The following is a 13,496-nucleotide window of genomic DNA, read 5'->3' on the forward strand; positions in this document are numbered from 1 at the left end:
GATTTATAAATCATCAAACTCCTGTCAGCACGAAATCTCATTCAAGGGTGAATTTTAGCGTTGGAGGAGGGAAAGAATGAGCCCTGCAAAGACGACACCAAACAAGAAGTGTCACAACTCTGGATGAGACCGCCTGGCACAGCTCACTCAGACCAGAGCCAGCATGTCCACACGAGTGACTGCGGGTATCAAAGCGAAGGGCTCTTGTGGGTCCAGAAATGTGTTTTTTGGTGTCGCACCTCATAAGGGTCTTTGTGTGACTGCAACAGGGACTGTGATGCATGGAAAGCTAGAAGGCGGGAAAAGAGTAGTGAAAGGGATGCGGCGCTTTGAGGAGATCCCTCACACTGGGAGGAATGGATGGCTCAACCTGCTGAAATTCTGGAGAGAAAATCGCTTCCAGCAGCTTCACAAGCACATGGAGAGGACCTTCAACACGCTCGGACCCATCTACAGGTAGAGGGAAGTTCAAAGCTTAAAACGTTCTTCAGTATGTTCGTGTGCTTACCAAATATCCTTTCTGTCTCTCTGTGTGACTGCAATAGAGAAAAGCTCGGCACCCTAAGCAGCGTGAACATCATGCTCCCATCTGACGTCAGTGAGCTCTTTAAGTCAGAGGGTCTGCACCCCCGACGGATGACCCTGCAGCCCTGGGCGACACACCGGGAAATACGCAACCACAGCAAGGGCATCTTCCTCAAGTCAGTTCCACATGTGTGTTTTAAATTACTCGTGAAGTGGTGATATGCATCTGTGCAAGCAGTCACACGATAGAGACTCCTCTCCCTTCCGTGGGTAAAATCCCATTATTCTACTGATTAAAATTTAAGAGTCAAAATTTGACTGAATCATTTCAATGTTCCCTCGAGGGATGGAAACAACTCCATGTGAGTGTGTGCACATGAATGTAATCACTTGTACCATCATCGTGTCTTTTGGGGGGTGGGGGGGTAATTTAATCAGGCGTGGAAAGTTTTTGTTCATCATTTAGTTTCTTAGTTGCTTCCTGCTCATACATTTGACTGAGAGATGGTAAAACATCACTGTGAAGGTACAGCACTCTGGTGTGAAACACAGATAACAAGCAATAATTATGACTTTAAAAAGCAGACTGAGGTTGTTCATAAAACAACAACAAAATGCAGCGAAATTTCAGCCCTAAAAGAACAGCTTTTCCAATGAGATTCTAATTATAAGGAGAAAATGCAAAATTAAAGCAAAAGATGAAGTTTTCTCATTTCTTATTGGAACATTAGAACAACTAAATGGAGCGCACTGCAAAGGCTGTGGTCACCATAGAGATTATATATAATATTTAAAATTATACACAAAAAGAGGTCTCTAGACATCCTTATACTGTGTGTGTTGTTCGGTTGTTGGTTCTGACATAAAGGTCCTTTTAAAAGTTCTAATATTAGTGCATTCAGACATTTTCTAATTCAATATTTTCAATATTTTAAGCTTTTAAATCCTGAACCATGAACTCATTGCCAGAAAATTATAGTTTTGTGTTTTTTAAACTCATGCAAACGCACACAAAAACTCATGGCTGTAAAGGGTTGAGTGGTAAAGGCTGCTGGAAGTTTGTAACCACTGATTCAGATTTAGTGTCACCCCCATAAAGCTGGAACTCTCATGCGACTTTAAAAAAAGACCAAAACTAGGCTGAGAAATCCCAGTGGACTGAAATATTTTTCATAATTCAAACAGTGAATTATTTTTTCTTATTGTTTTACATCAGAATTTTCAAAGTCATCAGTTCTCTTTTAACCGACTTTAATTTGCTTTCACTCAACCACAGAAACACGCTGTGGTTTAACTGCACATGTAAGAGCTGTGCCTTTAAGAAAATGCTATACACTTTAAATGAACTGATTAATATAATTCAGCTATTTAAAGATGGCTGTTGTCACGAGTGACGAGTTGTTAGCTACGTGTTTGTACCTGTTAAACATGATAATCCCCCGCTGTCTTCAGGAAAAGGAAGTTTTCCCTGGATTCTGAGCAGTCCTGTGACAGAGTAGCTTGTAATGACCTTTAGCAGCCACAACTTCAAGTAATGACTTTTGCTTTGTGTTGGTGTTTGCATGATTGTCTCACTCTCTCACAGTGTTGTGGGGGAATTTTCCTCCTATCTTCTTTACAAAATCGATTCAGTTCAGTTGCTTGTGGGAATTTGAGAGCCTGCAAAACGAGCCCAAAGATCATGCCTCCAACACCGCGCCAGACGGCGTTTGTGCTGATCTACTAAGTTTGTTTTTTTCCAAATGTGGTGCTGTGCATTCTGGCGAAACAGCTCTACTCTCTCCAAAAGGACATTGTTCCAGAAACCTTGTGTTGTTCAGATTTAACTTTGCAAACCTAAACTGTGCTGTCATGTTCTTTTTTAGAGAGACGAATGTAGAGACGAGATGTATCTCTTGGTTTTTTTCTGTGAACATTGCATAATCTGACCTTGGGGTGAATTTGCAGGGACATCCAGTCCCGGGAGGACTGTGGCATTGTGTTAACACACCTGACTGCTCCAGATCAGCTCACTCCTCATTCCTATGGAAGCAGTAAAGGTGTACTTATTTTTGCACCTGATTATCTCGTGTCCTATGAAAACTTTCTTTGTTGCATATTAACTATTGCAACGTTTGGGTAAAGGTAGACGTGTGGTTGGGAAGAGGTCAAGCACCAAAAAAAGAGACTTCTCTCAATCTGGCTTTCTTTGAATTCATGTTTAGACAATGATAAGTCTGACTGGGAGTCAGACTTGAACACGATGCCCTTATTTTATTTCACAGTGACTGAGCAGATATGAAATAAGCTCATTTTAATGCTTAGCGTGCACCTTTCTCTCCACAGGAATGGGGAAGAGTGGAGAGCTGACCGTCTGCAGCTGAACAAGGAGGTGATGATGAGTGCAGCAGTAAAACGCTTTCTCCCTCTCCTTGATGAGGTGGCGAAGGATTTCTGTCAAATGCTGCAGACAAGAATGGAAAAGGAGGGAAGAGGAGAGAAGGGAAAATGCGTTCTTACCATCGATCCCAGTCCTGACCTTTTTCGTTTTGCACTGGAAGGTTAGAGGTCATCAGCCCCATGATATGAGACCTTTGTGTATCTCTAAGTGTCATTTTACAGCTTGTAAAATGAGTATTCATTAATTCCTGTTTATTTACAATGAAGCCAAAAAAGTAGACTTTCTTTTTCTATGTTGGAAAAGTGTGGAGAGGTGTGAAATGATGGGTGTTTGACAGAAACATCCCATAAATGTCAAGTCTAATTTTTCATGCGGCAGTGATCGACCTTGAAGCCCCGAGGGATGGAAGGCCACGGATTCATGTCGCTTCCCCGTTTTGACAGGCTTTCATTCAGCCTAACTATCAGGTCTATGCATTGACTCACAAATGCTGATGTAAGCTGCGCCAGTTTCTGACGTCAGAGGAATTACACAATCTGCAGGAGCATCACCTCTTTAAAATCTTCAAAAAAAAAGAAGAAGAAGATGAAAACGCAAATAGATCAGTGCTGCTGCTCTCTCTGTCCTTTAATTCTAAAATATTCACACCTAACATGAGAACCGAACCTCATCCTATCCCCAGGCGTCTCTTAGCGTACTCTGGGTGTAGGAGGTCAAAGAGAACATGCACCTTTAAAAATAGAAATGGCAACAAAGATGATCAAAGCTCCAGCGTTATTTCAGCAGGTCTGCTCCTTTCATGTGCCTATCTGCTGTATTCCATGTTCGCAAGTGTGAAAGCCTGTATGACTCAGTGTACATTTGTTTGCATCTGTGTGTATGCGAGTGGGAAGGGGGGGAGAGCTGATGACTTTGAGTCACGCTGCTCTGCTCCTAATGGAGCCCAGCACAAGAAACCAAGTGCTAAGCCGGAGTAAGAAACTCTACTCCAGTCGCTGATGTCGTGTTAATATAACTTGAACATGTTTGATTGGGAAACATCATGTGCACCGTGGGGAGATCTATATTAAAAGGGGTCTATTTTTGTTTGTTTTTACATTAAATAAGAAAAAATAAAGTGCATTTTTGAAATTGTTTAACTGTTATTTGGAAAAGATTAATAAATTGATGACACATAGAGACATTCAAGACAAAGGTCAATGTAATCCTCCATGAAGTTTAATAGTTTATTTATCTTTAAGTCCTTTGCTTGCTCATGTTTTAGGTCATCAGTCATCTATCTCATCTTAACCCGCCTATACCTCTTTCTTTTCCTCCCTTCCTCCCTCTCTAGCTAGCTGCCACGTGCTCTACGGAGAGCGTATTGGCCTCTTCTCCTCATCCCCCTCCCTGGAATCTCAGAAGTTCATCTGGGCCGTGGAGCGAATGCTAACAACCACTCCTCCTCTCCTCTACCTTCCCCCTCGCTTACTGTTGCGCATGGGTGCTCCCCTGTGGACCCAGCACGCCACTGCTTGGGACCACATCTTCAGTCATGGTAGGAAAGGGCCATAATCGCAAGAGCGTCATATCAGCATCAGCATGCTTCTTTGTCCTTTCACTTCCACAACCTGACTGTTTGTCTTCCAGCGGAGGCGAGGATCCAGAGGGGGTACCAGCGCTTGTCAACCTCCCTGGATAGAGCATCTCCGGCTGGGACTGCTGGAAGCCAGTACACTGGAGTTCTGGGGCAACTCATGGAGAAAGGGCAGCTATCTTTGGACCTCATCAAAGCCAACATCACTGAGCTGATGGCTGGAGGGGTGGATACGGTGCGTGTGTTGGTGTGTGTGTGTGTGCCAATATGTGTGATAGCCTGACTTAGCCTGGGTCTCTATACCTAATTCTGTGTCACGTCTCATCCTATCCTCTCTTCAGACAGCAGTACCCCTGCAGTTTGCTCTGTTTGAGCTGGGACGCAACCCTGAGGTGCAGGAGAGCGTTAGGCAGCAGGTGAGGGTGTCGTGGGCACAGGCTGGTGGGGATCCTCACAAAGCCCTGCAGGGGGCACCACTTCTTAAAGGCACAATCAAAGAGGTCCTCAGGTAAACACGTCAAGAATCTGACTGCACATGGTCTCTTATATCCATTTGTTTGCACATGGAAAATAAATGAGAACGGCACCTACACATACACATCTCTGCAGTCTGTCCTTAAATCTGTCTCCAGTGCCCACACAGTGGAGGGCACCTTTAATACACGTCCTAATGCTCACATATTTTCATTCACATGTCACTCCGAAGCACTGTGGATCTGCTGACATGTGACTCCTGTATGTTTTTTCCACGAATGTTTGCCAAAAATTTCATTGCAGCATCTCAAACTCTGTAGTTTATGTTGTCCCTATGTGCTGGTACCCATGGTCCTAATGAGACGATGGATGGTGTACTGGGAGATCTCCTTAATCTGGAGCAGTGCATCACTGACCCACCACCAAACCAGTCAATGCTGAACAATGTTACAGGCAGTATAATGTTTTCTATGGATTCTCAGGTTCACCCTGAGCACATGTCTGTCACATGTTCTCATGGCGAAATACACAGGGCATCAGTGATTGGCCTGTCAATTCTGGTATTCTGTGCAGTCAGCACAGGCCCCACTGCAGGACATCGGACCCTCGGGCAACTCTCATGAAGTCAGTTTCTGATTGTTTAGTCAGAGACATTCACACCGGTGACCTGCTGGAAGTCATTTTGTAACTCTGGCAGTGCTCATCCTGTTCCTCCTTGCACAAACAAGCATATACAACACCTCCTGGCAGTCTCACGTACTGATGTGGCATTCTGGAGGAGTCCAGAAACGATGTGGGCTTCATAGATAATTGGCAAACCTTCTGGAGGAAACCTGGTCTTGTTAGGAGAGACGGCATCCATCCCACTTTGGATGGAGCAGCTCTCATTTCTAGAAATATGGACAAATTTATTAAACCCCCCAAAATATGACCAGAGTTGGGACCAGGAAGCAGAGTTGCAGTCTTACGCCTCTCTGCAGCTTCTCTCCTCTTGCTACCCCCCAAAAACCCATTGAAAAATCTCCATTGAGACTGTGTCTAACTACCAGAAATCCCGAAGCACAGGCCGAGGGGGCGGTGTGGCAGCAATTTTTCACACCAGCCTATTAATTAAGAGACACCAGCTTTTCTGCACCCTTATTACATTATTCCTAACATAGGGCAGTCAGGGGGAGCCACTGGGGGTGCCAGCAAATTTTGGGGGGGGTAGCCAGTGCCTCCTCTGGGCCCGCGGAAAAAATAAGCTATCAAGATATTTCGATAGCTTTGTTATGTAACTGATGGCCAGTTATCACTATTAAGCCAAGCCATAACCAGCCCTTCATCTGAAGATCATACACAGATCACAAGTTTTCGTTAACATTTCAATGTTAACCTTACAATAAAGCTAATCGTTGACTTTCACTGATTTTGAATCGTCACCAATTATCTATGCACAGTGTAACCGCTTTCTCTCATTAAGTGCAGAGCGCTAAGGTTAAACCAATTGCGTTAGCTCAGCTCGGCTCCTAGCAACCAAAGACTGTCTATGCTAGCAGTCAATGTCAGCATCAGGGTCTAGAGCTGCTGTTTTTAATTGTGCCTTCATGCATTACACAACTGGATTTAATCAAAATAAAATAATATAATGTACTTTCATACCCAACTAAAGACTATACCGTCGCGGGACTGATGTATGACTTTTCCTCGACGTTGCTTGACAACTTCAGCGGTCTGTTATTGTTGACAACATAAACGACCGCTCAAAAGTGGCGCTGTAGTGCCAGCAAACCCACGCCCACTTCTTCCTCAGTGTACCATTTGCAGCTCTAGCCAGAGATCTGCTGCCATCTATCAAAGCGGAGCGGTAAAACATATCACAGGGAGTCACAGCCAATGACTGTACGGTCATAACCTATTTAGAGAAGCTTGAGTACATAATAAACTATCCAGTTGTAAAACAGATGACAAACCAAAGAACAAAGAAATCAAAGAAGTTAATCTGCATTCCCCACTGGGCCTAAATTTTAGGAAATAAATGTGTACAATAACCGTTTTGGCTAAGCAAATTTGTGCAAAAATGGATTTGGATTTAAATGCACTGATATAGATATCCCTATTCTGGTGAATCAACCACTCCTAGTTGAATGAATGTGATGTTAAAAGTTTCTTTCTGCCATTTAGAAATCAGAAATCAGAAAGGGTTTTATTGCCAAATGTTGAGCAGGTTTACAACATTAGGAAATTGCTGCGGTACTTAGTGCGTTATAGTTAAACTGTGGATGCTCCAATTTATCATGCAGGAACGGGTAAATTTAATGTGCCACAATAATGTCTTTTAAAAGAGATAATTCGCAGGTTTAACAACAGTTAGGAAAGATTGCTAGCGTTGGCTCAAACAAGCTTCAAGGTAGGTCTGCTAGTTAATAACTTAGCTCTAAATACTCGCTGTCGATCGTCTACCAACACTTAGCTACAGGTCCTCTTTAAGCTTTAATTAAGTCACTACAGGCCAAGTCCACTTTCCCTCATAATAAACCGTGTTTTTGGACGTTTGGAACAGCCACAACCTTCATTATTCCAAATTAATTGTCTTGAATATAGCTGGGATAGAGAAGTGAAGGTTCACGCAATGAACTTAAAGCTGAGCCATCCATAGTGTAGAAAATATGCCTTTGGCTTTGATTGAAAGTCAACTTTTCTTTAGATTGGACTGCGTGTTCATGTAGGCAACTTTATCATCTCTTGCTCTTCTATGGCTAGAATTTTGAAGAGCACAGAAACAGCTTTAGTGAAGGTTACAAATGATCTTCTTATGGCCTCTGACAGTGGACTCATCTCTGTGCTTGTCCTGCTAGACCTCAGTGCAGCGTTCGATACTGTCGACCATAATATCCTATTAGAGCGATTAGAACATGCTGTAGGTATTACAGGTACTGCGCTGCAGTGGTTTGTATCATATCTATCTAATAGACTCCAATTTGTCATGTAAATGGAGAGTCCTCTTCACACACTGAGGTTAATTATGGAGTTCCACAGGGTTCAGTGCTAGGACCAATTCTGTTTACATTATACATGCTTCCCTTAGGCAGCATCATTAGAAGACATAGCATACATTTTACACTGCTATGCAGATGACACCCAGCTCTATCTGTCCATGAAGCCAGATAACACACACCAATGAGTTAAACTGCAGGAATGTCTTAAAGACATAAAGACCTGGATGGCCGCTAACTTTCTGCTTCTTAATTCAGATACAAACTGAGGTTATTGTACTCGGCCCTGAAAATCTTAGAAATATGGTATCTAACCAGATTCTTACTCTGGATGGCATTACCTTGGCCTCCAGTAACGCTGTGAGGAACCTTGGAGTCATTTTTGACCAGGACATGTCCTTCAACGCACATATTAAACAAATATGTAAGACTGCTTTCTTCCATTTGCGCAACATCTCTAAAATTAGAAATATCCTGTCTCAGAGTGACGCTGAAAAACTAGTTCATGCATTTATTACTTCCAGGCTGGACGACTGTAATTCATTATTATCAGGATGTCCTAAAAACTCCTGAAAAGCCTTCAGCTAATCCAAAATGCTGCAGCAAGAGTCCTGACAGGGACTAGAAAGAGAGAGCATATTTCTCCTGTTATTGGCTTCCCTTCATTGGCTTCCTGTTAAATCCAGAATTATCAAAATCCTGCTCCTCACATACAAGGTCTTAAATAATCAGGCCCCATCTTATCTTAATGACCTTGTAGTACCATATCACCCTATTAGAGCACTTCGCTCTCGCTCTGCAGGCCTACTTGTTGTTCCTAGAGTATTTAAAAGTAGAATGGGAGGCAGAGCCTTCAGTTTTCAGGCCCCTCTTCTGTGGAACCAGCTTCCAGTTTGGAAGGAGCAGACTCTCTACTTTCTAAGATTAGGCTTAAAACTTTCCTTTTTGCTAAAGCATATAGTTAGGGCTGGACCAGGTGACCCTGAATCCTCCCTTAGTTATGCTGCAATAGACATAGGCTGCCGGGGGATTCCCATGATGCATTGAGTTTTTCCTTTCCAGTCACCTTTCTCACTCACTATGTGTTAACAGACCTCTCTGCATTGAATCATATCTGTTATTAACCTCTGTCTCTCTTCCACAGCATGTCTTTATCCTGTCTTCCTTCTCTCACCCCAACCGGTCGCAGCAGATGGCCCGCCCCTCCCTGAGCCTGGTTCTGCCGGAGGTTTCTTCCTGTTAAAAGGGAGTTTTTCCTTCCCACTGTCGCCAAAGTGCTTGCTCATAGGGGGTCATATGATTGTTGGGTTTTTCTCTGTATCTATGAAGCGCCTTGAGGCGACTTTTGTTGTGATTTGGCGCTATATAAATAAAATTGAATTGAATTGAATTTTTAAAATAATAATAATAATAATAATAATGGATTGCATTTATATAGCGCTTTTTGGGGCCCTCAAAGTGCTGTACAATTCCACTATTCATTCACTCACTGGTGGAGGCAAGCTACAGTTGTAGCCACAGCTGCCCTGGGGCAGACTGACAAAAGCGAGGCTGCCATAACGCGCCATCGGCCAGTCTAGTTTATATGTAAAAACCGCCATTGTTTTTCAAAAACAAGAGGACTGATTTGCTAAGTTTTTGGTGGCTTTAAAGAACATTCTAGATAAGTGAAAAATGTTCCTTGAACTAAAGGTCCTATGCTTCTTCAATAAGTCACTGCTGATCACCGCTGTTTCATTGTTACAATTAATGAAAATTATGCCTTTGTAAAATACAGCAAATAATAATTTTTATTATAAAGACTTATTCCTTAAACAAGATGAAAAAATACAGCGTCAAATGCATAATACATAAAAATAATTTGTTAAAGTGTTTGCTTCTGTTAAAAGAATATAAAGATGGTGACCTCTAATCTCTACTTCTGGCTTGATATTATGTTATGTGCATAACAGAAAACAAGGTTGTGCTGAATACTAAAGACATGTGAAACAGGTAGAAGAACAAATTTACACATGAATATGTAAAGCGAAAGACAATAGAATAAAATTAGAGAGGCATGACGACATTTCTTTTTTTCACAAGTTTCATTAAAGTGAGAAAATTATTGAAGCTTGTGTACATACAGAGAAATGCTGCCCTCTTTAATTAAGTACATCTATGCCAATTTTAAACAATGAAAATATCTGTTAGAGTTAGACAAACTCAGAAACAGTTTTTGTTAACAGTTTACCTTACATTACCTCAAAAAGCACCAAGTATCTGGTGAAAAGTTGCTGTTATCAATTGGCAATTACTAGTTAATGTTATTTGCGGCCAGTGTTGGGGAGTAATGGAATACCTGTACCCGCCTTAGATTTAAATACAAATATGAGTAACTGTATTCTGCTACAGTTACTGTTTAAGCAGCGATAATTAGAACTACAGTTATTTGTTGAAATAGAATGGATTACACGCGGCCTTTTTCCATTTTTTTCCCCAATTTGAATCAAAAGCAACAGAATTTGAATGAAAACAATGGAATTTAAAACAAACAACAGAATTAAATGAAAACAAGGAATTAACAGAAAAGAATTTAATGAAAACAACAGAATTTGAGAACAAACAATGGAATTTGAATAAAAAGAGTAGAATTAGAATGAAAACAAAAGCATTTGAATGAAAAAAGAACAATGAAAAATTTGATACAAAGAATTGAAGAACAACGAATAGACAACAATTGAATGAAATGAATTTAACAGAATAGAAAACAATGGAATTTGAATGAAAAAACGAATAGATGTAGAAAAGTTGAATGAAAACAACAGATTATGAACACGAATTTAAGAAAGCAGAATTGAAAACAACGAATTAGAAAAAATGAAAAACAATTTGTGAATGTTAATAAAACGATTGAAAACAGGAATTTGAAAACAGAATTGATGAAATGGAATTTGAATGAAACAACGGATAGAATTACGTAAAAGCAACATAAACACATAGAATGAAAAGAATAGGAACAAAATTTGAATGAAAACAACAGATTGAATACATGATGAATGAAAACAAAGAATTTGAATGAAAACAACGGAATTGAATAAACTAGGAATTTAGAAAACAAAGAATTGAAGAAATTGAAAGGTTAGAATGAAACAAGAATTTATACAAGAATTTGAATGAAAACAATGGAATTTGAATGAAAACAACGATTGAATAAAAAAGATTAGAAAAATTGATGAACAATTACAAGAATGAAAAGAAAATGAACAAAGAGAAACACGTTTCAAGAAAAATAGAATTAATGAACAACAATTCAAGAAAAAATTTAGAAACATGAATAAACAAACAACGATTAGAATACTGAATTTGAATGAAAAACGAAAGATGACAAAAGATGATGAAAACGATTAAAAACAAGAATTTGAAAAAAAGAGGAAAGAAAACAAGATGAGACAAATTTGAATGAAAACAATGGAATTGATACAACAGAATTTGAATGAAAACAATGGAATTTGAATGAAAACAATGGTGAAAACAACGAATTTGAATCAAAAGAATAAGAAACAATAGATAACAAGTTTATGAATTTCAATTAATGAATGTTGAAGACAAAGATATATATGAACAATGGATAAAACACAAAAATTTTTAAAGAATTGAAAAAGCAACGGACGTATAGTATTGACGGATTTGACAACATTCAAACAAGATTATGACGAACCATTTGATATAATAAATTATTATATTCTTATATCTACAGAAGATATACAGATTATTTATGCAATCGAATAAATACAGAATGAATGCAGTTTGAATGAAAACGAATTAATGAACAATGGAATTTGATGAAAAACAACATAACGAATAAGAAACCAGAATATAAAAATGAATTTGAATGAAAAAACAGATTTGAGAAAAACGATTTGAATGAAAACAACAGAATTTGAATGAAAACAATGGAATGTGAACAAAATTTAATGAAAAAACGAAACAAACATGGAATTGATGAAACAACTTGAAAAACAAGGAATTTAATAAAAAGACATAGAATAAATAACAACTGATGAAAACATGATTGAATGACTGGAATTGTAAACAGAATAAACAGGATTAGATACATTGAATTGACAAAAAATGACAAGGAATTTGAATGAAAAGAATGCAGATTTGAATGAAAACAAGGAATTTCAAGAAAAGATGAAGAATAAAACAAATTTAAAAACAACAATTGAATGACAATGATTTTACACAGAATAGAATAAACAATGGAATTTGAATAAAACAGATGAATAAACAGATGAATAAGAAATCTAAAAGAATGAATAAAAAAGAAGATAACAAACAATGAATGAACCGAATTTGAATGAAAACAATAATTGTAAACAACAGAATGAATGAAAACAGGAATTTGAATGAAAACAATGTGAATGAAAACACATTTGAAAAAGATGAATAAAAAAGTAAAACAAGCATTTGAATGAACAAGGATTTGAAAGTAGAATTTAATGAAAACAATGGAATTGTGAAAATTTGAAAAACAATGATTACAAACAAGAATTAGAATGAAAACAATGGAAATGAGACGGAATTGATGACAAGTTGAACAAACAAATTTCAATGAAAAGAATTTAATGAAACAATTGAATGAAAACATGGAAGTACAAACACGAATTAGATGAAATGGAATAATCAAACACTTGATGAACACGGAATTATAAAACAGTGAATTATAAAACAGAATTTAGAACTGAATGAATAAAAGAAAACAAAGAATTTGAATGAAAACAACGGAATTTAAGAAAAAAGATTTGATGATTAATTTGAATAACAAGATTTGAATGAAACAACATTGAATGAAACAATTAGAAACCATAAAAAACAAATTGTGAAACAACAATATGAAACATGATTAAGAATAAAAATGGAATGAATGAACGGAATTAGAATGTAAGAACAAGTTTGAAGAGCAAAGATTTAACAAAGAATTGAAAAAAGTAGTAAACAAACATTTGAATAAACAACATTAACACGGTGAATGAAAAAATGAATTTGAATAAAACAAGAATTTGAATAAACAATGGAATTTGAATCAAAACAATTGATGAAACGGTTCAAAACAAACAACAGAATTAGAATGAAAAAGGAATTAACATGAAAACGACGGAATTTTAATGAAAACAACAGAATTCTAATAAAAACAATAGAATTTGAATAAAAACTGTATGAATTTGGGTGGACACTTTGTAACCTACCCAGATCACCTAAATTATGTTTACTAGGAGACAAAGGAGAGGTGCCGCAATTAAGTAAACACCAGTTTAGAGTGTTAAGTACTGCATTGGTAACATGTGCCCGTGTCATTTTGGAACACTGGAAGGACTCTCATATTCCAACGCTTAAAATGTGGAAAGACAGAATGATTGGGAATGTTGCATGCTGAAAAGATGCTGGGAAAAATACATCATGTGACAGAAGCTGCGCTGGAACAGTGGGACAATTTTTGCACCTACATGTCTACCTGACTTGGACATTTGAGTTTGATACAACATATGTTAAAACCTCACTTGTTTTGTTTTGTTGTTGGTTTTTT

General features: G+C 38.5%; 1 protein-coding gene across 2 annotated transcripts in view; it reads left to right on the plus strand.

The window, feature by feature from the left end:
• The first annotated feature begins 68 nt into the window (after window positions 1–68).
• Window positions 69–13,496, plus strand: part of LOC102297086 (cytochrome P450 11B, mitochondrial) — an 18,669-nt gene continuing 5,241 nt past the window's right edge. For both annotated transcript variants that reach the window (XR_006052964.1, XM_005946637.3), the window contains exons 1-6: window positions 69–456; window positions 546–701; window positions 2,851–3,065; window positions 4,239–4,442; window positions 4,535–4,716; window positions 4,823–4,989. Coding sequence is in view for 1 of the 2 variants with exons in the window: in XM_005946637.3 (XP_005946699.1) it covers window positions 164–456; window positions 546–701; window positions 2,851–3,065; window positions 4,239–4,442; window positions 4,535–4,716; window positions 4,823–4,989 (1,217 nt within the window). In the remaining variant the exon portion in view is untranslated. The remainder of the gene's footprint in view (window positions 457–545; window positions 702–2,850; window positions 3,066–4,238; window positions 4,443–4,534; window positions 4,717–4,822; window positions 4,990–13,496) is intronic.

This window comes from Haplochromis burtoni, unplaced genomic scaffold (assembly GCF_018398535.1).
Source record: "Haplochromis burtoni strain Fernald_Lab_line unplaced genomic scaffold, NCSU_Asbu1 Contig_497, whole genome shotgun sequence".
Lineage (NCBI taxonomy): Eukaryota > Metazoa > Chordata > Actinopteri > Cichliformes > Cichlidae > Haplochromis > Haplochromis burtoni.